Genomic DNA, 27,189 nt, shown 5'->3' on the forward strand with positions numbered 1-27,189 from the left:
CCTTCATACTCTTTTCATCAGGCAGGCCTTGATTCTCAGATCAAACCATGATTGAAAAATTCCTATGATGCTTCATACTTGCTGTTCTTGATCCCTTAAATGTCAAAGCTGGCAGTTCTGTTAACTTGTTTGATATAGAGGATGACAAACAAACTTATCAATACATGGGAAAGTAATTAACTATATTAAACAGATGTTAGAAATGTAATGAATATCAAGGCCATCTGGGCCTGAATACTTTGCAAATCATATCCAATATGTAAATCTTCTCAAGAAAAGAGACTGATTAGATTAACCTCAAAGAAAGAATGCTGATTGAATCAAGGCACCAACTTCCTTTAAGACACAATCTGATCTCAATGTCAGTGAACCAACTGATTGTTCTGTACTACATAGAGTGATACAGAATCTTATTTAATTGGAGCTTGCAAAATGGCATAAATATTAACTCATTAATATAAATTGTCAATGATTCTTCCTGAGCTAAAAATCCCTAACAATGACACAGGAAAGTCAAAGCCCTTGCCAAGTTCTCAGTGCAGTTCGACACTGATCAAATGGAGGACTCCTAAGTATGTTCTGCCTTATGTGATATTAATTTATCTATATATCTTGGTTTAGGTCTTTGGCATGTGCTCAATGTAACTCAGGCACAGAGTTGTTGTCAGAACTCCAAAGGCTTTATGAACCTGAGAGGGGCAACAGTTGTTGCTCTTCAGAAAATGAATCCAAAAATGGATGTTGATGAACAGCAACACTGCCCTTGTTGACTGCCTCACTTCAAAGTTAGCAGCTACAGGGCTACCACCATCTTCTTCAAGACTTTGCTGAGTCAACATGCCAAAAAAAATAGAGATCCTGTCAGGATTCTCTCACTTTATTTCCAGGGCATTGCTGAAAATGATACCAAATACCACTGCATCCTAATAAAGAGCATTTCCAGAAATCCCTGAATAAACTAAATATCTGGCTGTGTATCCAAAAAAACAGTGTAATAGGACATTGAATGGATATCTCTCTCCTACTCTCAATGTAAATTCTATCACTGCATGAAGGCAGTGGTGGTTAAGAGAGTGAGTGAAGAGGGAACTAATTGGAAAGTGGTGACAATGAGGTTGGTCTATCTGTCATCGGGTAGAGCAGAAACATGAGTTCTGCCACTGTTGTTTTCATGTTGTGTTTTCCATTGACTCGCATTGATATTGCTGAAAACAAGTAAGCTTTACAAATTGGTAAATTGGCTCACATGTACAGAGGTACAGTGTTTTGCACACCATCCATACAGATCACATCAGTACACCGAGGTAGTACAAGGGAAAACTTCTTGATTACAGAGTTCACCCTCCCCATTTCTCTCAAGTCAGAATCTGGGATTGTTTGATGTGTAAAATGTGAAAAAAATCTGAAATAGATATTACTGGTCCCATTATACTACTGGTTGACTGAGATATGATACTATCCATTATATCACATAGCCACAGAGGTCAGATATTCAAGCTTAACTCCCAGCATTGCTTTTCATAGCTATCCAGTGAAGCTTGCTGGAAAACGTACACATGTGGACACTGTGAGACATGGGTCTGGTTGAATCATTTCCCCAAAATCTTTAGCTTGAATATGAGGAATCATGAACTGGGTTGCTGGTAATAGTGCAATTTGGAAATAAACCTCAGCAGGAATAGACCTCTGCCAGGATGCATGTGGAAGGAAACAAAGAGTTTGCTAATCAAATGGGTGTTAACAATGTACACATCTCAAGAGCCTAACCAAAGTGGGCTAATTTACCTGATTGTATAGACACTGGGGAGGCTCACACACTGATGGTGTAGACATTAAATTGATATTGGTATTGGTTTATTATTGTCACTTGTACCGAGGTACAGTGAAAAACTTGTCTTGCATACCGATCATACAGGTTAATTCATTACACAGTGCAGTTACATTGAGTTAGTACAGAGTCCATTGATGTAGTACAGGTAAAAACAATAACAGTACAGAGTAAAGTGTCACAGCTACAGAGAAAGTGCAGTGCAATAAGGTGCAAGGTCACAACAAAGTAGGTCATGAGGTCATTGTCCATCTCATTGTATAAGGGAACCGTTCAATAGTCTTATCACAGTGGGGTAGAAGCTGTCCTTAGGTCTGGTGGTATGTTCCCTCAGGCTCCTGTATCTTCTACCTGATGGAAGAGGAGAGAAAAGAGAATGTCCCGGGTGGGTGGCATCTTTAATTATGCTGATTGCTTCAAGACAATGAGAGGTAAAGAGAGAGTCCAAGGAGGGGAGGCTGGTGTCCGTGATGCGCCGGGCTGTGTCCACAACTCTCTGCAGTTTCTTGAAGTCCTGGGCAGAGCAGTTGCTGTATCAAGCCGTGATACATCCAGATAGTATGCTTTCCTATGGTGCATCGGTAAAAGTTGGTGAGAGTCAAAGGGGACAAACCAAATTTCTTTAGCCTCCTGAGGAAGTAGAAGCGCTGGTGAGCTTTCTTGGCCATGGCATCCACGTGATTTGACCAGGACAGGCTGTTGGTGATGTTCACTCGCAGGAACTTGAAGCTCTCAACCCTCTCGACCTCAGTACCATTGATGTAGACAGGTGCATGTACACCGCCCCCTTTCCTGAAGTCAATGACCAGCTCTTTTGTTTTGTTGACTTTGAGGGAAAGGTTGTTGTCATGACAGCATTCCACTAAGCTCTCTATCTCCTTCCTGTACTCTGACTCATCACTGTTTGAGATACGGCCTACAACAGTGGTATCAGCTGCAAACTTGTAGGTGGAGTTAGAGCAGAATCTGGCCACAAAGTCATGAGTGTATGGGGAGTAGAGTAGAGGGCTGAGGACGCAGCCTTGTGGGGCACCAGTGTTGAGAATAATCGTGCCGGAGGTATTGCTGCCTATCCTCACTGATTGCGATCTGTTTGTTAGAAAGTCAAGGATCCAGTTACAGAGGGAGGTGTTGAGTCCTAGGTCTTGGAGTTTGGTGACAAGTTTGCTTGGGATTATTGTATTGAAGGCCGAGCTGTAGTCAATAAACAATAGTCCAATGTAGGTGTCTTTACTGTCCAGATGCTCCAGGGCTGAGTGTAGGGCCAGGGAGATGGCATCTGCTGTAGACCTGTTTCAGTGATAGGCGAGTTGCAGTGGGTCCAAGTTGCCTGAGAGGCTGGAGTTGATGCGTGCCATGACCATCCTCTCAAAGCAATTCATGATGGTGGATGTCAGAGCCACTGGTTGGTAGTCACTGAGGCATGTTACCTTGCTTTTCTTCGGTGCCAGGATGATAGTGGTCTTCTTAAAGCAGGTGGAAACCTGAGATTGAAGCATGGATAGGTTAAATATGTCCACAAATACTTCTGCCAACTGATCAGCACAAGATCTGAGCACACGGCCAGGGACACCATCTGGGCCAAGTGCTTTCCTTGTGTTCACTCTCCAGAAGACTGATCTTACGTCCTCCACTGTGATCACAGGTACAGATGCATTGGAAGCTGTCAGGGTGGATGGTGACAATCCACTTCCCTTCTGTTCACAAGGCACATAGAATGCGTTAAGTTCATCAGGAAGGGATGCGCTGTTGTTAACTATGCAGCCCAACTTCGTCTTGTAGCCTGTTATGGCATGTAAGCCCTGCCATAACTGATGGCTGTCAGGGACTCTCTTTTGAGTTGGCATTGCCTCTTGGCATCCCTGATAGCTTTCCGAAGGTCATACCTCGATTTCTTGCACAGATCAGGATCACCAGATTTGCATGCAGCAGTCCTCGCCTTCAGTAGGGAGTGGATCTCCTGGTTCATCCATGGTTTCCTGTTTGGGAACACTCGTATTGTTGTCTTTGGTACACAGTCCTCCACACACTTGCTGATAAAGTCTGTGATGGTGGTGGCATACTCATCAAGGCTGGCAGCTGAGTCTTTGAACATGGACCAGTCCACTGTCTCAAAGCAGTCACGCAGGAGATCATCTACGTGGGCATAGTCCACCCTCTAGTTAATAAACGCATCACCAATATGAGTTGTTCCCTGCCAATACTGCATGCGTGACAAAGATCTCTCCTGTTGGGAGGAACAACAGGACATCTCTCCTATTGGGAGGAACAAATTTCCAAGCAGCGTGGTCCTGCCCTCTGTTGACATCTGCATGGTGTTTTCATGTTCCCTCTGTGATGCATTTCACCCCACCTGCCATGCTCCAGTTTCCTCCCACATCCCAAGGATGTGCTGGTGGATTAATTGGCCACTGGAAATTGTCCCTAGGTATGTGGCAGAAGAATCAGGAAGTGGTGGGCATGTGAGAGAGCATACATTACACAGAAATAAGTGGGGGAATGGGACTGATGGGATTTCCTTGAGAACTGGCTTAGACTCAGTGGGTGAAATTTTATTTTGTAAGGAAATATGAAAAAAAAATGAAAGTATCATTTAACCTATTTTGGTCAGAAGGCACCTGCTGATCAATGGGCCTTTAACACCCAGAGCAGGTACGAACAACCTGACAGCATCAATGCCACATGCTCCACCTGTTTCAATTTGTTGTTTACTTTAAAATGCTTGCCAACACTCTGAGGAAATTAGAATATCTTTGGATCTGGCAGCAGCAAGAGAAAAAAATAACATCAGGGATGATTCACATGATGCTTTTCTCTGAGTGAATAGTAAAAGAATGACATTGATGAATGTTAGATACATAGGAGAGAGCCAGGAATTAAAGAACTCAGGAAATTAATCATCAGGGCATACCAAGGGCAGAACGTGGCTTTCTACAAATAATGGATCACCACATGACAATGCCAAGTAAATGTGTTAATTTATATACTTTGCGATATTTATATATCCTCTCCCTTTTTCACATTTGACAAAAGTGAAGTGATTTTCCTCTTGTTTCAGATGCTCGAGGCTGTGAGACCACTTTCACACATGGAGCTGGACATGAATGAAGTGGCCCACATCATATTCCTTCAATCACTTTGTGCAGATTATAATTGAGCTTGTAATATTATGCCTGTAACAATAAAGGAGATTCTGGAAGAACTTAGCGGGTCAGGCAGCATCTGTGAAGGGAAATAAATGCCAACTGTCCATTTCCCTCCACAGATGCTATCTGACCTGCAGAGTTCCTCCAGCATCTTTTTTGGTGCTCCAGATTCCAGCATCTGTTGTCTCTTGTGTGTCTGTGTCTGTCACATTGCTGTAGCCATACAGCAACCCCCAGTTTGTTTTTTCTTAGATCTTTAACAGCTCACGCTGATCTTATCTTGGCTCTACTATCCTGGTCTACCATTTGTCCTTGGTTAACCTCACCTTCTCCTGTCATCTTTGTAGCTTCTTTTGCCCCTCTGCCTTTTCTGTATTGCCTTTCATTATGTCTGAACACCAATGAAACATGAACAGTATAAGCTATAACCTCACTGGAAAAAGAGGAAAGACTTACCCTGTCACTCCAAGGCTTAATCACTCAGTTGCCTATTTAATTTTCCCAGGTGCAGTTTGAAAAGTTTGGTTTAGTCCTTCAGACGAAGAAACAGGAATTTCTCATTTCTATCTAACTTTAGAACCTGCACCTGGAGAAATTAAACAGGCCTTATAAAAGCAGCCATCAAGGGACCTTATTAGATTTCTTTGGAGGGAGGAGGAAAAAGGCCTCAAAGTCCAAATCGAATCAGAGCCAAACTTCAGATTTGACTGTTCATTCACAACACTGCAGTTTTCAGTGTTTGTGGAGCCAGGTTTTAATGCCGCAAGCAGCACTTGCTGTCTGTATAGGCAGTTCATTCTTCCAGTCTGATCATGGGCTGTTGCCTAGGTCAGACAACTACACTGACTATTGGTTCTTACCATAGGAGGCGGCTAAAACTATCACCCAGAGTCACACATTACAGCACAGAAGGGGGCCATTCAGCCCATCAAGTCTCGTGGGAGAGTAGGTCCTATTCTCCCTTCTTGCTTCAAAACCTTGCAACTTCTTGTTTTCCACAAGTGCCTATCTAATTCCCTTTTCAAAACCCTCATTGACTCTATCTCTACCATGCTGCAGGCAGTGAATTCCTAATCGTAGCTACTGCCTGCATAAAAATGATTTTCTTTTCATCCCTCTTGTGTATCTTTTGTCCAAAACTTTAAGTACATGTCCTTGTTCCTTGACGTATATGCGAATGGGACCAGTTTCCTTCTGCTTCAATTGTTTAATCCAGTTGTAACCTTGTGCAGCTCTATGAAGTCTCTTAATTTATTTTGCTGCTCGTATAGCATCTTTGGGCAACAGTTTTCTGGGGCAGATTTTGTTGCTTAATCCATTTCACAGATTTTCCTGTTGCAATGAATGCAGGATCATGTCTTCTGGGACTTGTTTTGTTCGCCCCTTCCCTCAACTTCCTTTCTTGTTTTGCTGCTACTCTATCCTCATGCTCAGTTTCACAGAAGGTCACGACTTCACACAAATGAATGGTCACCCACTGGTACATATTCTTCTGTTAACACCAGTGTGTTCATTATATGTGGTGAGGGCTATATCTTATTGGGTCATTAAGAAACCCACTTGTAATCATTTACTAAATGAGAGCACTCATCACCACAGGTAGATGTGGAGAGAGGCAGGAAAGGATAAACCCAAAGGCTCTGTGTGTGGCTGAGATGGTTGACATTAATTTTACAGTGTCACCTATTGTTTCTTACACTGACCAGTGTGCCTGCAACAGGCTCCTCACTTGTTAGAGCATTAAACTGCCATTACTGGACCACAATTAGCACAAGAAGCTCTTATATGAGGTAGTCAGGCACCTCACTTGTCAGTTTAAACCTGATGCAGGACAAATGTTGAGTTGAAAGTGGAACCACCTAATTTCTACTACCATGCTCCTTAATTTCTGCTGGGAGAGAGGGGCTTAAAAATTGTCCCTGGTATATACAAATTTTTTATGGATCAAGTCTTTCTATATGCATCAGTTGCAATATAAGTGTTGTGCCTTTTTTTTTCCATACCAATTTTCAATGATTTCACACAATTCTTACAGATTGGATTTTACAGAAATTACGTGGAGATATATATCACACTAATGAATCAAACTATGTTAAGACAAATCATTTCCTCTCCATATTACATCAGTTCCATAAGCTCCTTCCAACATGACAAATCCCAATGGCCCAGCATAGCCATTTAGATCCAAAGCTCTCAAATTTGATCCCTTGCGTGTGCCGAGCCAACTGATTATACTACAGTGGTCTCAGGCCTCTTGCACTCTTCTCTCTGCCATTCCTTATCTCTGTCCAGTGCACATTGCAAAGGCGCTCATGTGAAGACGCCAGGAGGTATACAGAATCAGACTTGACTGTGATGCTTTCTGCAGTCATGTTATTTAGACTGGGCATTGAGATGAGATACCTCTCTGCCCATTAGAACTTCACACTCCACTGTGATGCTAAGACACCATAGATTGTTAATACCTCATGGTATTAAAGTGTTCATGGTAACATTTGAGCATCAGAACAGCACAGAGTTGAGATGGAAGGAAATGGAGCAACCTTGTTTTGTAGATTGTAAATGGATTTTCTGATTACTGCAATTCAATTTGGAAAGCCTGCAAGTTCCTGGCTCTATAATAGCAAGCATCTTGTTTCAATGTCTTCTCTCTAATCCAATCTTAACTCATTTGATCTGTTGATAAATTACCTAATGCAATAAAAGTTAAACATTATGTGTGTGCCTGCTGAGCATGTACCAACACATTTCCTCTTGCCTCTCTCAATAATATATTTACTACACAGCTTTGGCATTCATACTTTCTCTATTAACCTATTGAATGCAGAATCAGTGCATGTATGCATGTCTGTATGTGCATCCATGCACTCTGTGTACATCCTATGTGCTTATGTCCCCATGTGCTATTGTCTATATATCACTATGTCCCAGTATCATTATATCCACGTGTGGCTGAAGGTATAGTTGCCTGTGTCTATGCAAACATTTCCACATGTGCTTACAAAAGTGTTTGCACATATCCGTGTATGTGGGTGTGTACGTGTGTCTCAAAGAGAGAGAGAGAAAGAAAGAGAGGAGTCCCAGGGGTGACATTTGGAGTAATCTTGCCTATACTGAGCAGAGGCCGTTCCAACATACCAGGGGTTAGGCAGAGTTCACAGCTCCTTTTATATTGCCCCAGTAACATGCTGGAAAAATACTCCTTACTTGCACCAATGTGACGTATCCACTTCCTCCGCCATCCATCCTCACAAATGTTTCGAGGTGGATTGCCCAATTAGTGCTGAATTATGAGGAGATTTGTGTTGTGGATTAACTTCCTCTGGGAGGCTGCCCAAAGTGGACTCTTAATAACTGAGCATGAGTGAAGACTTCATTCCATCTGTAGGGATTAGATTGAAATGGATTGGAAACGAGACTGTAGGCCTAAAAGAACAGAGTACCCTGACACTGTTAGATCACAGTATCACCCATCTCATTAATAAACTGATTAAAATTATAATTCAATGTGGCCTATAGTTTAATTAAAAATGTATTTTAACAATTCAGGAATGGTTTATAGATTTGTTCATTTTTCATCAACTCATTGTTAAATGCTGCTTTCATTAAATTCCTTGATTTTTCAATTTACTGTAAGGCTAATTATAAAATCAATTCATGTTGAATGATCTTATCAAAAAATGTTTTTGTATAGAGGAAAGAATGCTATCTACATATACTTGTGCATTGTTAGCTTTTCTTGGAATTAATTTTCTCACCATCTCTCATTAGAAACCTGAGTAACAATAAGATCCGAGATATTCGAGAGGGAGCATTTGAAGGGGCATCAGGGGTATTGGAATTGTTGCTGACTGGAAATGAGCTGGAAATGGTCCACAGCCGAATGTTTTCTGGTCTCTCTGGGCTCAAGACACTGTAAGTACACAGCACTGATAACCCATAAATGTCTGGAGAGAGCGTGGTATCACCACATCTGTCGGTGTAAGACGATTTCATTTATCAAAAGCCAAATATTTTCTGTTAAATCTGTTTTCTGAATTTAAGTTGTTCTTCTGAAAGCTAACTTTTGATTTTCCTGAGCTGATTAACTGAAATTGACAATGGATGTCATTTGGCATTACATAGAAAAAAAAGAAACATAGAATATAAGAATCGGCCATTCAGCCCTTCAAGTCTGCTCCAGAATTGAGTACTATCATAGCTGATGCTCCATCTCAATACCATATTTCTTGATACCTGTTGAATCCAAAAATCTGTCTACCTCTTTAAATATGTTCAGCAATGTGGCCTCCACTGCCTCCTGTGGCAGAGAATTCCACAGATTCACCACTGAGTGAAGAAACCTCTCCTCACCTCAGTCCTTAATGTCTCCTGAGACAGTGAGCCCTGGTTCTGGACCTCCCAGTCAGAGGAAACATCCTCCCTGCATCCAGTCTGTCTGGCTTTGTCAGAATTTTGTATGTTTTAATGAGACTTTATTTTGTAAGTTGCTAAGTGAGAGTAGCGAAATATGAAGAATTCTGATTCTGCTCTGTGTGGAAAATTGCCCTCAAACTGCAGTCAAAGTTGCACTAATTAATCATTGATTAGGTCCCAAGTTAAATAATAAGCTTAATCACAAATCTAAAATCTTGAATGAAGCAGTGCATTTGGGCAATTTAAGTGAATGGTCATATTCCTTCCAATCAACTGTATATATGAATGGTGATTGGTGGATATTTTTATTAATACAGCTGAAAATCTGTTTATTATAACTGGTGTTTACCAGTCTTTGGTCTATGTATAACTTAATATAATTTTTTTAAACCATTTGTTAATTTTATTTACGTACTTTAGTTGAACTCTTGATTCATTGAACTTTTTGATATGTTAGACATAACCTGCTAATACCGTGACTATAAGAAAATGCGTATCATTCAAAGAACCTTCCATGAACCAGCATGAATAGTAAAATATTAGCATTTTCAGTACAGTCACGTATCCAGTTTTGTGGACATGGCCTGACTTTTCTAAACTAATTTTGAACCAGCATTTGGGAAGGCAGAAACTTGAGCGTAAATGCTTCAATGATGTTTCCTCAATACTTCTTTGCTGCTTCAGTTGATTCCACCCTAACTGTGCTAATGTCAACGACACTTCACCAGGATCTATCCTGACTGCCCTAGATGTTTTACTGTTGCTCTTCTGCTTTCTTCTCTCCCTTTCCATATCTCCGGTATCCTGACACAGAGGGTGGTGGTGGAAGGATACTTTTCCGATTGGAAATCTGTGACCAGTGGTGTACCACAGGGATCGATGCTGGGACACTTGCTGTTTGTGATATATTAGCGACTTGGATGTGAATGCAGGAGGTATGATTAGTAGGTTCGCGGATGACAGGAAAATTGGTGGTGTTGTGGATAGTGAGGAAGGTTGTCTTAGGCTATAGTAGGATATAGATCAGATGGAAAGTTTGGCAGAGCACTTGCAGGTGGAATTTTATCCCAACAAGTGCAAGGTGATGCATTTTGGGAAGTCAAATAGGGATATGACATATATAGTAAGTGGTATGACTCCCAGGAATGTTGATGAACAGAGAGACCCAAGAATCCAAATCTAGAGTTCCCTGAAAGTGGCAACAAATGTCAATAAGATGGTGAAAAAGGCATATGGTACACTTGCCTTCATAGGCCAGGGAATAGAATATAAGAGTTGGATGTTATATTGCAACCTTATAAAACATTGGTTAGACCACATTTGTAGTATTATGTGTAGTTCTGGTTGCCACACTATAGGAAGGATGTTATTGTGCTGGAGAGAGTGCAGAGGAAATTCCCCAGGATGTTACCTGGATTGTAGAACTTTAGTTATGGGGAAAGACTAATTGGCTGCGCTTATTTTCCATGGAGTGATGGAGGCTGAGGGGTGACCTGATATAAGTATATAAGATTATGAGAGGCATTAATAGCATCAAAACCTTAATCCCATGGCGGGGATATCAAGAATAAGAGGACAGAGGTTTGAGGTGAGATGAAGGAGTTTTAAAGATGATCAGAGTGGTAAGTTTTTTTACACAGAGAGTGGTAATTCTCCAGAACCTGCTGCCAGAGGAGGTGGTGGAATCAGATGCAATTACCACATTTATGATGCATTTAGACAGACACCGAAATTGGCAAGGCAAAGAAGGATACAGTCCTAATGCGGACAAATGGGATTTGTGTAAATGGGAAAAAGGTTGGCATGGTCATGGTGGGCTGATAGGCCCATTTCTGTGCTCTATGACTCTTCTTTCTCGGACCTGTTCTCTTTCTCTCTTCCACTGTCTTTCTCTCTTCCTCTGTGTGTCTCTCACTCTTACTGTTGTGTCATCTGTGCTTGTTTCTCCCTTTTTCTCTTTTCTCTCTTTTCCTCACTTTCTGCAGTGTATATAAACGCACACCATATGTGAATATACATGGTGTTGTTAGAGTTGAATAACCAGCATGCAATGTTCCAGCAGCATTTCACGTCTTTCGATATGACCTGCACCACTTCAGTTACATGTGCTCATGCATATACATTATAAATTGGCAATGAGAATGTAAAGAATGGACCTTGCAAGCAAGAAAAGACAGAGACTTTGTGTCAAGGAAGAATAACCTGTGAACTGGTTGTGTTTGTGAGTAGAATGAGTGTTTAGGGCGTCACCAGCATTGTTGAGCATAACAGTGCCCAAACTTGAATGAGTACTAGCAAGAGTGGGTGCAGGAGAGAATACCAGCCAGAGCGTTGTAGGGGTTTCTTTAGGGGCCTCTATATGAGGAGTTGGCAAGAGCCAATGTTCTCACCAAACTAGACTTGTCGCATACATTTGTCCAGCTGTACATGGAGCACTTTAGGGGAGGACTGACACCACCCTTACAGAGGAAGAGCAGCCAGTAGAGTAACTTCAAGTAGGTGTGCACTCAGGATAAGGAAACTCCTGAAGAGTTTGGCAGCATGGGAGCCATGCTAGAAAGACAGTGTAATTGGTTCCATAATTCAGAAATTCTGGTTAGTGAACTGAACATGCACTGTAAAGAGGGAAGCTTTGGGGATTCTTGTTTAACACCACCTGTCTTGGCGGGGACAACATCAGCAATGTTAAACTGGAGCACGATGAAGTTATTTTTCCAGCTGAAATCAGATCTGTAACAATGAATACATTAGCAACATTTTTAATACCACAGATAAACATTCTGTCTAGTTTAGTGAAGTAAAACAAAAATTACAGGATAAGTTCAATCCTGAACATTTAGAAATTATGAACAACTACAAATTTGGAACTAGGAATCCGAAATCAGGCAAGACTCTGAGTCTGTTGTTTTGTGGAAAGACCTATCTCAGCATTGCAACCTTAAACTATGCATGCATGAAAAGTTTGTTGTGGTCTAATTGACGAGCAAATTCAATTGAAGTCATTAAATACACAGAATCTCGCATTTGATCTTGTCTGCAAAATTGTCTGTATGGACAACATCAAGGAATGCAAAATGATTTTGTCCAATTCAAGGTACAATTACAATGAAATTTCATAATTATGGAGCAGGAAAGTGAAGATTAACAACAGAATCTGAAGCATGTGGGTGAAATTGGTGTGAGTGGCTGCTATGGGTGCAACAGAACCCATCCACTACATTAATGCCAATACAGCATGGCAAAAAGCATTAACTATCAGATAAAAGGGAACGTACCCTCAGCGGGGAAGTCTAGAGCCAAGATAGATAATCAAAGCAACTCCAGCATTGTGATTTCTTCACAGAAGGGAAAGTTTCACAGCAGAAAGAGATGGGGGAGAAGTCTACACTGTATTGAAGCTCATTGTGAATGATGGAGAATTGGAATTGTCTGTTCAATTTTATCCAATGTTTACATCAGCAGCAGCAAAGGCAGAAAGTAGAACTAGACAGAAGTGTGCTTAAATGGATGGTTTAACATTGAAATGTTGCTCAATTATGGAAAGGACATAAATCTAAATCAATTCAGTGAAAAGTACAGTGAACTTGACAATGTCTTCAAGCAATGTAAAGACTTTTAGGTCAGATAAAATGTTCGGAGTCAGAATGGTCAGCCAATAGAATTACCAATGTTTGTGGCTAATTACACTAACCGATAGGCAAATATTGGTTCAGGAAATTGAAACTACATTGGAAAGAGATATTCAAGATGGATGTTTCAAAACCATGCTTAGACATACTATTGGAAAAGTATGTAGGAGTATTCCAGGAAACCTATATTTACATAACAAGTTATATTATACTGCCCACGTCAAAGTCGAGCTTATTGTCATGTGCGCAGGTACATGGTGCAATGAAAAACTTACTTTCAGCAGCATCACACACACATAGCATCATATAAGCAGCATTCACAAGAAAAACATAAATTAAGCATAAATTATACACATTTTTTTTACAAGAAAGAACACAATTAGAACAAAAAAAGTCCATTTTAGTGCAGTGAAAAAACAAATATATCCACATTAAGGAAGGTGTAAAACCAATCCACTCTAAGTCTTGGTCTGTCCTTTATATGTCGAAGAACCAGCTGGAGGAAGGGTTAGATATATTAGGATTCAATGGTGTTCCTGTGAAGATGAACACAGAACTGGGCAACACCTTTTGCAGTAGCATCTAAAGTGGACAAAACTATTTGAATATCTGGTGATTACAAGGTGACACTGAATCGGACAGTTAATGATGAATACCCATTGCCTGCTTCACAACCTCTCTATGCAGAGTGCAAGAACTAAGGTTCTTACCAAACTAGACATCACATACATAAGCCTAGCTGAACGTGGATGAAGAAAATCAGCACGATGTGACAATATACTTAAAAATCTGTATATCCACACAAAGCTACCTTACGGTGTGAAATTGAATTGGTACTGAAAATCCTGTACATTCAATGCACAAGATACTACAAGATACACAAGATACTATCATTGTCTATTCAATTAAAAGTACATAATAATAACCACAAGTACTGAAAGAAGAAAATCTCTGAGTATTAGAAAATTGCTTAGGAGATTGCATGAACACAATGTAAAACTCAAAAGAAGCAATGTATATTCAACATAAATAACACATAAAACAAAATAACTTTTCGTGGACTCAGAATCAATGCAAATGGGTTGCAATCAATCAAAGAAAAAGTGGAAGCAATTGTGAAGGCAAAAAGGCCTGAAAACCTTGCAGATCTAGTTTATTCCTTATCATCGTGGTTATTAACAGCATGGTACAGGCTGATGCTGGATTTTTGCCAGATCATGCAACCGTGTTGACATCGTTACAGCAGCGGCTGAAGAGAGACAATAAGTAGAATTGGGTCAATGAATAACCAAAGGCAGATGACACGCAAGAAGAATTTGGGAGGTGAACTTTTATGTACAAAGATGCAACACGTACATTGAAACTTACGCACAATGCTTCAAATTATGGAGCAGAAGCTGGATTCAGTTATGCAAAGGAGAATGGCCAAGGAAATCCAGTTGTGCTTGTATCAGCCACCTTGACAAGGAGCGAGAGTAAGTTCAAATTGAGACAGAGACCTTAGGAATTATCTTTGGAATGAATAAGTTCCACTAGTTCCTGTTGGGCAGAGTTTTGACTTTCGATACTGCCCACAAACTTTTGTTAGCAATTCTTTAAAGCAACCATACCAATAAAGGCTGCATGTAGAATGCAAAGGTGAGCCTTTGAGGTTAAGCTCTTATCTCAATGTGATTACAAGACCAGATATAGAAGTTTGAAACAAAAGGTGGTTGCAGATGCATTGTCAAGTTCACCAAATGGAAATGCAAATGTAGGAAGTGTAAACATGATCTGTATATTGAAAATAGTAGATTATGATTATTCCCTTACAGCAATGGAGAGAGCTGAGAAGGCTCAAAGAAATATTGTTCTAAAACAAGTGAAAGAAAACGCTTTAATAGGATGGAGTTATTCAGACTCATTGAAGACATGAGACCAAACTATAACCAACAATACCAGTTGTTGGATAAGATTATGTTAAGTGAGGTCACAGAGTTGTCATTCAAAGTGTCTGATTCAGTGTTATAACTTGCTTGATTGAATTAAAGCTTCTGCTATGTTTTTGACAGAGGGTGTGGTGGCATTAATGAGACAGCTACAAGAGAGATTTTCTTTTTTTGTATGCTATGAAAGGTATTTTCTTCCTGGCCTACTTTCCCCATTAAACATTAGGACATAAGAAAAGTAGCAGAAATAAGCCATTCAGCCCCTCATGCCTGCTCCGCCATTCAATATATCATGGCTAATCTTACACCACTTTCTTGGATGAACCCAGATCCACCAAATTCCTTAACAACTAGAAATCATGTACTCATACACTCCCCATTTCCTGGAGAGTGCAGAGGTTGCTTTGCTTTTTTACCAATGCCACTGCAAAGTTATTCCCTCCGAGAAGTACAGCACTCATTCAGGAGGAGACTGTTCCCTTTCAAAGAGCCTCAGCTTTTGTTCATTGCTTTCTCATGGGAGCAGGAATGAAACTGGAACAAAAATATTGGTTGGGAAGTGTGTTTTGGGATTTAGATTCAGCAAACATGAAGAGCCAGCGACATATTTCCAAATCATGATGGTGTGTGACTTGGACACGTTTTATAGCTGCACTTGGAAAGGCATCAATGTTATTGTCAGTGTGTTTGGTAAAAGCTTAATTGATGATGCAATATCCTCAACAGTTCTGTGGGGTAGAATTATTCATTAATATTTTACTGTAAAATGTTTAAGTTGGAAACAATGCTCTTCTGGTTATTGCTGGCTGAAAGTGTTCCATTTTCTTCCTCATTAACTTGTGTTGCAGGATGCTACGGAATAACCGGATCAGCTGTGTCAATAATGACACCTTTACTGGCCTTACCTCAGTCCGTCTGCTGTCACTCTATGACAACCAAGTCACCACCATTACTCCTGGAGCATTCAACACCCTCCATTCTCTCTCTACCATGTAAGATTTGCTTTGATCTCAGCATTTTATTCCAAATTTGCATTGACGGTAACTTGTTCCATCTTGACCATTTTTAACATTACACTTGCATCGCTTCATGTTTGACCTTCATAAGCACCCCACATTCATCTCCACTAGGTCATGTCCTTTTCAGGTTATCCATCTGATTTATTTGGAAAGGTTTCTGAATTTAGACTTTGAACTATAGAACATCAGTGCAGGATTAATATACTTTAAATCAGATCTTACTATTAAGATTTCTGTGTTCTATATTTTCTAATTTGATAGGGCAGATATGAAGAATGTTTCTCCATTTGAAAGAGTCTAGAATTAGGTGCTAAGAATGTAAGATGGTTGATAATATATCCAATAGGAAATTCAGGAAAAAAACATTTTGTCCAAAGAGAGATAGGAATATAGAACTACCTGATATAAGGAGTAGTTGAAGCAAGAGCATGTTTCATCCAGGTAAGTGAACGAAGATGAAGAAAAAAGAACATAATATAAACAAGGGGAGATAAAGATGGTGTAAGGAAGATTATGTGGAACATAAATGCCAGCATAATTTGGGCCAAATACTTGTTCACATACCGTGAATTTGATATAATTGTGTGATTTATGTAAAGTGGAAAATATGTAGAATTGGGTATGAGCATATGGCATGTTGACTAACTCCTATTTCAACAACAGGATAATGATCCAAGAAGAGATCTTAAGTTGTGAGGCTAAATTCAGAAAATGAAGTATTCTTTTTAAGTAAAATGCATCGAGTTCTGCCAAAGCCTGAGGTCAGAACAGTGTATTTGTAAAGAATATGGTTGGATTAACATTTTGCTTAATGGTCACAGTCAGGCTACAAAATCTATCATCATGCCATACACAGAAAAAACAAATGTCATCGCACTTGTAAAGAATGTTTACTGCTCAGAAAATGCAGAAAATATTGTTCCCAGGGACACATAGACAAAGCATCCACTGGGCTGTGAGATGTTCCTGGAATTTGCTTTTCATTGGGGTTAATAGCATATTTTCAAAGCAATATCTCAGATATATTAGAAGTCACAGATTAAAGCCCAGTATTGAGAAGTTACTAAAACGTTCAGTTATATCAAAGTATTTTTGGGAGGTCAATTTCCAGTTTTATATGAAAGAAATCTTGGGAGAATGAAATGATTATGATTGACATGTGTATCTGTAATAATTTTTCTTAATGGGCCTATGGATAGGACAGGTTCATGGATTGGAAAGGTTGAGAGGTACATGGGCTCAATGCAAGCAAATGGGATTAGTGTAGATTGGTATGTTGGCTGGCATGGACAAGCTGGACCAAAGGCCTGTTTCTGTGCTGTATATGAATCTATGAATTTATTAATTAGTATTTCGTCTGTCTTCCACAGAAACCTACTGGCCAATCCTTTCAACTGTAATTGTCACCTGGCCTGGTTGGGAAGGTGGCTAAGGAGGAGAAGGATTGTCAGTGGAAACCCACGTTGTCAGAAACCATTCTTCCTGAAGGAGATCCCAATTCAGGATGTGGCTGTTCAGGATTTCACCTGTGATGGTAAGGACAGGCAGATATAATTCTGGAAAAAAATCATGGATTTGTGAGAAAAATGGTGAAAAATCATCAAATCTAAGGTAAAATGTTACAACCGTGAATAAATAGGTGGAATATGTATCAATTACTGAGTTTCTATGAACATACAAAAAGAGGAGTAATATTGACCCATCTATTGTAAAGCACACATGTCAATATGGGACAGGGTTTAATTTAGTTGCAGACATAAGAGGCTGCAGATGCTGGAATCTGGAGCAAGAAACAATCTGCTGGAGGAACTCAGTGGGTCGAGCAACATCTGTAGGGGTAGAGGAATTGCTGATGTTTCAGGTCAAAACCCTGCATCAGTACAAGCCCTGCATCACAATTTAGTTCTGAAGGTTTTGCAGTCAAATAGCCTGCCCAGGTTCATACATGAGAAATAGACATCCTGGCACATTAGACAAGACCACCTATAATAATAAAATTAAAATTTCTGTGAGAAATTAAGAGAAAAAAATGGGAAAGGAAAATTCTGGCAAATTAAATAAAATTATAAAAGCAATTAACACTTGATATTAGTAGTTCTGCAGTTCCTTGCTACAGAAGAGTAAGGGAGCAGCAATGCATGTGGCCTCTGTGAAATTCTAGACTGTTTAATCATCAGCTCACTGGGCCACCCTCTGGGAAATAATCTGTCATTTTCTTTTGACCCCTAGAAATCATGTATTCTACAATCAAATCACCATGTGTTCCCAGTTATAATTTAGTACTTTTAAGAGATAAGTAGAAAGATTTTATCATCAGAATAAATATTTTGTATAATTGTGTTATGCTATACCTTTGTGGATTGCAAACAGTGTTTTTCTTTAAAAATTCATTTGACATACTCATGCCTCTGATGTATTCTTTCATCTTGATTCTCGGCACAGCATGAGTAACCAGATTTGTATCTCCCAGCTGTTTACAAAAATTAAGACATATTACGAAAACATCCGAGCCCCACTTCCAACTCCTACTCACTCATTTTTATAAATTACGTTCATTGACTTATTTTTCTGGATAGTATCATGAGGTCGAGGGTTGTCTTTCCTTTGATTCCTTTATTCCTTCCCTTTGAGAGCTATTATAAGATGTGAAAATGCTTTTGATGTCCATTCCCCCCTGTTTCTATTGCAAAGCTACTGTAATTTATTATCAGATGGTGTTCTACCGAGGAGGTTAATACCAGCATGGAAAAAAATTTCTGCACTCGCTTCACTGCACAATGTGCTGGAGATTTAAAAACTATTCTGTTTTTGACAATTAATTTTAGATATTGATTTCTATTTAGCTTTGGGAAGTGGTGAAGAGGCTAAAATTTCAATGAACATTCATCAGAACATTTAAGAGGCATTTTGACAGACACTTAAATAGGCAAGGCATAGAAGGATAAGGTCCTAATACGGGCAAATGGGATTGATGTAGATGGGCAAAAAGGTTGGCATGGATATGTTGAGCTGAAGGGCCCATTTCTGTACAACTCTATGAGAAGAGGAACAAAACTTGTGTTTTCTCTCACATGAACCTGACAGGCTTGGTGTCTATTTAAAAGCTATTTAAAAACAAGCTGTTCTTTTTGCCAGCAAATTTTTTTTGCCTCAAAGATGCAGTGGAAGAAATTTGCCTCTGATTGCTAGCACTAACTGTAAATGAAATTGTATCCATTCCACTGTCTTAAAATGGAGGGAAGTGTGTAACCGTGAGAACAACTGGCAGCCAATATTCTTGCCTGTACTTGGTACTGACAAATGAAGACTCATTTTTCCCATGATATGCCTTGTCTTTGTTATGCGGGTTTCAACTGCAATTTTCTTGGGCAGTTATTTGGATTGAGGATCACATGCTACCATCCCATTTATGTGGGATCTGAGATGACTGACAAGGCCAATGCATGAATCTCACATTCTTCCACAGATGGGGCAGGAAATATTGGACTGAATTGGGCACTTTGTGAGGTGGTGTGTTCCTCTTGTAGTTTATGCAGAGCTTTCATATACTCCTGACACATGAAACTGAAGTTCAAAATACCATCCTGAATGCTCCTTCTCAACTTTTTTCAGTCGTGGACCTGAGATTCCCAGGAACATCCTTTAATATTTTCCTCTGTCTGCCTGGTGATTTCTTCCTGTAATAGAGTACCAAATAGAGTATCTGTTTTGGGAATCTGGTATTGGGCATACGAATGACATGACCTATCCAATGGAACCAACTGTGTATGGTTAAGGCCTCAATGCTGAGGGTATTACCCTGAGAGAGGGCTCTGACATTCATTGACTTAACCTGCCAGTGGATGTGAAGGATTTTGCAGAGATAGCATTGTTGGTATCTTTCCTGTACCTGGCAGTGCCTTTTCTGAGTGGTCTACATCTTAAAAGCATAGGGGAGGGCAGAGACCTTTGCTGACTAGTAACCAATGAGTTTTGAGCCAGGTTTTCTGCCAGGTGATGCAATGATGATATACTTAACCACACTGTTGCACGTTCCATAACTCCATTGCAGTTGGGTTTGCCTGGCACTTACTCCTGCCAGCCAAAGAACACCAGTCTTCCTTTCCAAGGAAGAACACCAGTCTTCCTTTAACACAGGATATATTCAGCTCTGTTCTCCTTGTTTTAGCTCCCATATGGTTCAGCTGGTAAACACTGCACTAGTTGGTCTGTCTCACCAAGGAATCGGTTAAAGATCCAGAAGCATTTCACAATCCCTGTTAAGCCAGTTAATTCCAGTCAGAAGCAATAAGGAGAGGATTAAAATAAAGCAACCAAGTCTCCCATTCCTGTTTGACCCATGCTAGACATGACAGCAGGAATGTGTTCAACTGGTTTTTGAGCCAATTGGCCACAGTTCATGTGTCTGCAATATGAGCAACATTGCTAATGAGCAGGTATCACTTGGCTCAGTGGTATGGGAGACTTCAGTTCAGTGCCCTTAGATAATGTAGGTGGAAACCAGCCATGGATTCGTTTCCTAATGTCCAGCCAGCTCATCCTTCCAAGTGGTGCACAGATGGTCTTCAGAACTAGGCTCAGTGTGTAGCAGTGTTCCAGAATTCATTGTATATGTGGGTACATGAAGTGGGCCAGTTGGCTGGAATACTGCACCATGTTGATATATAGTGGACCAAAAGTCAGTGTAAGCCGCTGCTATAGGGAGAGGAGAGAAAGCAGCAGCGTTACATGTGTACACTGAACTTGTGGTTCTTGCACAGGTTTCTGAATGGGCCTTTGTTTGTTCTGGTGGCCAGTCATGTCTCATTTTACCTTTTCTTCATGAGTTGTTTTATTGTTCCATACAGTTTTAACTTGTTGTGTGCCAGATCATGACACAGGATTCATGTGGTTCTGATGGTTTCATTATCTTTATGTCAACGCATGTTCAGTCTCAATAGTACAGGTACCCTGACATGTGATTTGGGTGTTAACGCCTGAAACGGCTGTTTACCTGTGCAGGTATTCACAGCTGAGCCCAATTCTGAAGATATCTGTACATCTTTTGGAAGGATTGGCTGGGTGGACAGTAAGAAGTGAATCTGTGGCTGGTTTCTCTTCCGTTGTGTAGGGGCATGGCCTCCATTGTTGGTGGGCTAGGGGATACCGGCATATGTCAGTCATTGAAGCTGGGAGACATGCTCCATCAGATTTAACTGATGCCCTCTTTGCCATTCAAGGGAAACTATGCCTGTCCATTTTATAAGATTAGTGAGACGCATTCCTCACCACTAGTTACTGAACAACTTGAACAGTCAGGAGAGAAAAGTCTAACAAGTTAGGGAAGGGATCCATAGTAACTGGGACAAAACTCATAGCAGCTGGAGTGTCTCACGAACCTGGCCCTGTCACCCCAGCACTCCATTTGAGAGGTAATTCTGGGATTCCATTCCTCCACTCAGCCACATTATGAATTACGGAATTACAATTATAAGCTTATATACTGCAAAAATGTTAATCATATACTGAGTGTTAATTAAAAACTCAAAGAAATTTGACAGTGAGGATGTGACAATGCACCATGTCCCAAATTTACATGCTGTTGTTATGGTGGCCGCTTGATTTCTGAATGAGCTTGCTCTCACTGTGCTGATGATTGTCTGAAGCATCAGCAGGGGTTTCAAAATCCTTTTAGCTGTACATTGGTTGGCTCCAACCTGCACCCTTTTAAAGGGGGAGATCCAATTCAACTGGAGTTGATGTTTTGTTGGCTAAATTTGACCCTGAGCAGATATGACCTCTTGCTGGGAGCGCTTCCTTTTCTGGAAATGTTCTGCTTTTTCGCTCAGCTCATTCCAAGATGAGTCCACAGTTTCATCTGCACTCTGCGTGGGAGCAATTGATTTGTCTAAAAGCCTTGAAGTCATCAAAAAAGTCCTTCAGCAACCTGGCGCATCACTCTCTGTGAAATGTGAAATAACTATTGAAAGCATCTATGTATAAAGAGCTGTGGTGGTGGTCTGAAAAAAATTAACCAACGACTAATCTGTAACAGACTTATCTTTTAAATATGAAGACAAGCTGCTTAACTTCACCCTGCTGAGGAAATGTTATGAGAAGGTGTCAACAGGAGTGATAAGCTGCAAAAAAAGCAGCAAGAGCAACAATGTGATCTGCCACATCTGTGTACTTACAGAAATGAAGTGTCTGGTTGCTGAAGACTTTACCTAAATGCCAGCCAACAAGTTTTGTGTCAGAAGTGTGTCCATTTTTTGAGTTCAAAGGCAGACACATTTGCCAAAGAAATGGGTGTTACCAGATTTGATTTCTTGCCCTTGAAATTTTTGCATCAAATTCTAATTCCAACAATTTTAATGGAGACAATAATAGAGGAATGTCAGGTGAGAGAGATCCTCTGGTTGATGAGAATTAAATGTGAGTGCACTATATTTCATGGAGTAATAGCTCCACTATTATTATCACAATTTGCAAGGCATTGTTACAGTATATTAATTTGTATATGTATTGCTGCAGTGGCCAATGTGATGGCAAAGCTGGCCATGTGAGTTGAGTGTATGTTCCCATGGCAATATAGTTGTGGAATGATAATCTGCTACCTCCTCAAATAATTATGCTGCTGCCTCAGATGGTAAAGAGGTCAGTCCAATAGTTATTGTAATTTGTCCTTACAGCAGATAACAATGAGAGCAGCTGCCTGCCAGGCCCTCGATGTCCTGAACTCTGTAATTGTGTTGATACAGTGGTGCGGTGCAGTAACAGAGGCTTCCGCACCTTACCTAAAGGCATTCCCAAGGATGCAACTGAGATGTGAGTAAAAGCTTTGAGCAGAACTTCCTCATCATCTTTATATCTCTGCTTTTATTTTCAATCTCTTATTATTTTTTATGTTATCTTGGAAAGGCAACTGTCGTGGAAAAAGAGGCACGTTTTTATTCATTGACTCAAAGCTCAGACATAAGTGGTGAGGAGGACAGTAATAGGGTGCAGGAGGACATAGATAGACCAGGACAATGGGCAGGCAAGTGGCAGATGGAATTTAATACATTGTGGAACGGATACACTTTGAGACAAAGAACAAAGACAATATTGGTTTGCTTAATGGCACAGTTCTAAAGGGTGTACAGGAACTTAGTAGGTCAGGTCCATAAATCACTGAAAATGGTGGTCCATGTTGAGAGTGGTTAGTAATATGCATGAGATCCTGCTATTCATTAGTAGAAGCATTGAGTACAAAAGCAGGGAGTTTTTGTTGAAAATATTTAAAATCTGGCATAAAAAGGGGTGGTACTGAGCCAAAGACCTAGGTTCAATCCTGACCTCATGCGCTATCTGTACAGAATCTGCACATTCTCCTTGTGACCGTGCAAGTTTCCTCCAGGTGCCTGGTCTCCATATCCCAAGGATACAGGTTGGTAGTTTAATTGGCCACTGGAAACTGTCCCTTGTGTGTAGGAGAGTGGTACAATCTTGGAAGAGTTGATGAGAAGTGGGGAGAATAAAAAGTGGGATTAATGAAAGATTAGTGTAAATGAGTGGTTGATAATTGGTGTGGACAGTGGACTGAAGGGCCTGTTTCCATGTTGTATGTGTCTATGACTCTGTGCCTCCATAAACCATGACCAGAGAATTGCATCCAATTCTCATCATCATATTTTAGAAAGAATATGAAGGTCCTAGAAATAGTGCAGAAGAAATTTATTGGCATAGTTTCGGGGATGAGGGATTTCAGCTCTAGAGTTAGGAGCTTTTCTCCTTGGAATAAAGTTGGGAGGAGATTTGATTAAGGTGTACAAGATCACAATTGATATAGACAGAATAAATAGAGGAAAGCTATTCCCATTAGTGGATGTTCAAGGGCCAGCAGACTTGGATTTAAGTTTAAAGGGTAAAAGATAAGAATGGCTGTGAGGAAAAGCCATTTTATGCTGAGAATGGTGATGAACCAGAGCTCATTGCCCATGAAGTTGGTGGAAACAGAGTCAATAATGTCTTTTGAAGGGATTTGGAAAAGCCTTGAAGAAAAATAACCAGGGTAAGTGACTAAATGGAAGACTCTGCATAGAACCGGCATGGACTCATTGGGCCGAAAAGTCTTCCTATATGTCATGATAGTTCTGTGATTCTTTACCACACTGTGCTTTTGAGGTCTGAGAGTTCAATGTGAAGAAACTAAAGATGAAAGTAAAATCCTGGTCTTCTGTTTCCAAAGGCTATGACACAATGATGTTATCACAATTTTATTTGAGTTATGGAATCATTCTGAAGCCTGAAATTCCAAAGAAATAAACAAGTTATAATATGAAAAACTACAGCTCTCATAGAATTGACAGATATTCCAGATTATGGATTTTCATGCAATGAATGGGAAGCACTGGAAGTGTTTAAATTTGGTTCAGCATAGTTTCCAAAGGAATCAGATACTCTGAGACCACTTGATGTTCCACTCAACACTTCCAGTAACGTGATGCCTTTTGGCAATATCTCACTGATTTCTTCTCCCACACTCCAGTTAAAGAGGTGCAAGGAGACCAAGGGATTTTTTTTTCCAGCAATGAAAAAACAATTCATTTGTTGTTTTCTCCACCCAACACTAGAAAGTAGGAGCAGAAGTAGGGCATTTGGTCCTTCAAGCCTACCCTGCCATTCAATATGATCATGGCTGATCTCTGCTGGCCCCAAATCCTCTTCAGTACAAACCTTCAATTCTTCAGTCTTTCAAACCATAGAACACTACAGCACAGAAAACAGGCCATTCGGCCCTTCTAGTCTGTGCTGAAGCGTTATTCCACTAGTCCCATTTACCTGCACCTAGTCCATAACCCTCCAGACCTCTCCTGTCCATGTATCTATCCAATTTATTCTTAAAACTTAAGAGTGAGCCCGCATTTACTACATCAGATGGCAGCCCATTCCACACTCCCACCACTCTGAGTGAAGTTCCCCCTAATGTTCCCCCTTTCACCCTAAAACCACATCCTCTCGTACTTATCTCTCCTAATCTAGGTGGATAGAGCCTACTCGCATTAACTCTATCTATACCCCTCATAATTTTGTAAACCTCTATCAAATCTCCCCTCATTCTTCTATGCTCCAAGGAATAAAGTCCTAACCTGTTCAGTCTTTCCCTGTAACTCAACTCCTGAAGACCCAGCAATATTCTAGTAAATCTCCTCTGCACTCTTTCAATCTTACTGATATCCTTCCTATAGTTAGGTGACCAGAACGGCACACAATACTCCAAATTTGGCCTCACCAATGTCTTATACAACCCTACCATAACATTCCCAACTCCTATACTCAATACTTTGATTTATGAATGCCAGGATGCCAAAAGCCTTTTTTACAACCCCGTCTACCTGTGATGCCACTTTCAGGGAATTATGTATCTGAACTCCCAGATCCCTTTGTTCCTCTGCGCTCCTTAGGGCCCTACCATTTACTGTGTATGTCCTACCTTGATTTGTCCTTCGAAAAATGCAACACCTCACACTTGTCTGCATTAAATTCCATCTGCCATTTTCTGGCCCATTTTTCCAGGTGGTTCAGATCCCTCTGCAAGCTTTGAAAGCCTTCCTCGCTGTCCACTATGCCTCCAATTTTAGTGTCATCAACAAACTTGCTGATCCAATTTAGCACATTATCATTGAGATCTTTGATATAGACAACAAACAACAATGGCCCCAGCACAGATCCCTGAGGCACACCACTAGTCACAGGCCTCCAGTCTGAGAAACAATCATCCACTACCACTCTGTCTTCTCCCACACAGCCAATTTCAAATCCAGTTTACAACCTTTCCATGGATACCTAGTGTCTGAACCTTATGAACTAACCTCCCATGTGGAACCTTGTCAAAGGCCTTACTAAAGTCCATGAATACAACATCCACAGCCTTTCCTTCATCTATTTTCTTGTTAGCCTCCTCAAACTCTACAAGATTTATTGAACATGGTCTACCACACACAAAGCCATGCTAACTATCCTTAATCAGCCTTTGGTTGTCCAGACACTTGGATATCCGATCCCTCAGAACACCTTCCAATAATTTACCTACTACTGATGTCAGGCTCACTGGCCTGTAATTACCTGGTTTACTTTTAGATTCTGTTTTAAACAACAGAACATGAGCTACCCTCCAGTCATCCGGCACCGCACCCGTGGCTAAGGACATTTTAAATATCTGCCAGGGCCCCTGCAATTTCTACACTAGTCTCTCTCAATGTCCAAGGAAATAGCTTGTCAGACCCGGGGGATTTATCTACCTTTATTCGCTGTAAGACAGCAAGCACTTCCTCCTCTTTAATCTCTATATGTTCCATGACACTACTGTTTGTTTCCCTTCCTTCCAGATACGCTATGCCAGTTTCCTGAGTAAATAATGATGCAAAAAAACTGTTTCAGATCTCCCCCATCTCCTGAGGCTCTACACATAGACGGCCACTCTGATCTTCTAAAGGACCAATTTTGTCCCTTACTATCCTTTCACTCTTAATATACTTGTAGAAACCCTTCGGGTTTACCTTCACATTATCTGCCAAAGCAACCTCATGTCTTTTTTGCCTTCCTGATTTCCTTTTTTAGTATTTTCTATACTCTTCAAGTACCTCATTTGTTCCTAGTTGCCTATACCTGCTATACACCTCTTTCTTAACCAGATCACCAATATCCCTTAAACCAAGGCTCCCTATGCTTGTTAATTTTGCCTTTAATCCTGGCAGGAACATGCAAACTCCGCACTCTCAGAAGTTCACCCTTGAAGGCCTTCCACTTACTGAACGCGTCCTACCAGAAAACAACTGATCCCATTCCACTCTTCCTAGATCCTTTCTCATTTCCACAAAATTGGCCTTTCTCCAATTTAGAACCTCAACTTGAGGACCAGACCTATCCTTATCCATAATTAACTTGAAACTAATGACATTATGGTCACTGGACCAAAATGCTCACCTACACATACTTCTGTCACCTGACCTGTCTGGTTCCCTAATAGGAGATCAAGTATTGCATTCTCTCTTGTTGATACCTTTATATATTGATTTAGAAAATTTTCCTGAACACATTTAACAAATTCCAAGCCATCCAGCCCTTTCACAGTGTGGGAGTCCCAGTCAATATGTGGAAAGTTAAAATCCCCTACTATTACAACTTCCTGTTTCTTACATCAGTCTGCTATCTCTCTACAGATTTGTTCCTCCAATTCTCTGACTATTGGGCAGTCTATAA

At 40.4% G+C, this 27,189-nt stretch overlaps 1 protein-coding gene across 1 annotated transcript in view; it reads left to right on the forward strand.

Annotated features, from left to right (window-relative positions):
- Positions 1 to 27,189, forward strand: part of LOC127569354 (slit homolog 3 protein-like) — a 529,163-nt gene that overhangs the window by 429,602 nt on the left and 72,372 nt on the right. Inside the window, exons 17-20 of the mRNA XM_052013912.1 lie at positions 8,746 to 8,889; positions 15,796 to 15,939; positions 17,337 to 17,500; positions 22,638 to 22,773. Coding sequence (XP_051869872.1) covers positions 8,746 to 8,889; positions 15,796 to 15,939; positions 17,337 to 17,500; positions 22,638 to 22,773 — 588 coding nt within the window. The remainder of the gene's footprint in view (positions 1 to 8,745; positions 8,890 to 15,795; positions 15,940 to 17,336; positions 17,501 to 22,637; positions 22,774 to 27,189) is intronic.

The sequence above is a fragment of the Pristis pectinata genome, chromosome 4 (genome assembly GCF_009764475.1).
Source record: "Pristis pectinata isolate sPriPec2 chromosome 4, sPriPec2.1.pri, whole genome shotgun sequence".
Taxonomy (NCBI): domain Eukaryota; kingdom Metazoa; phylum Chordata; class Chondrichthyes; order Rhinopristiformes; family Pristidae; genus Pristis; species Pristis pectinata.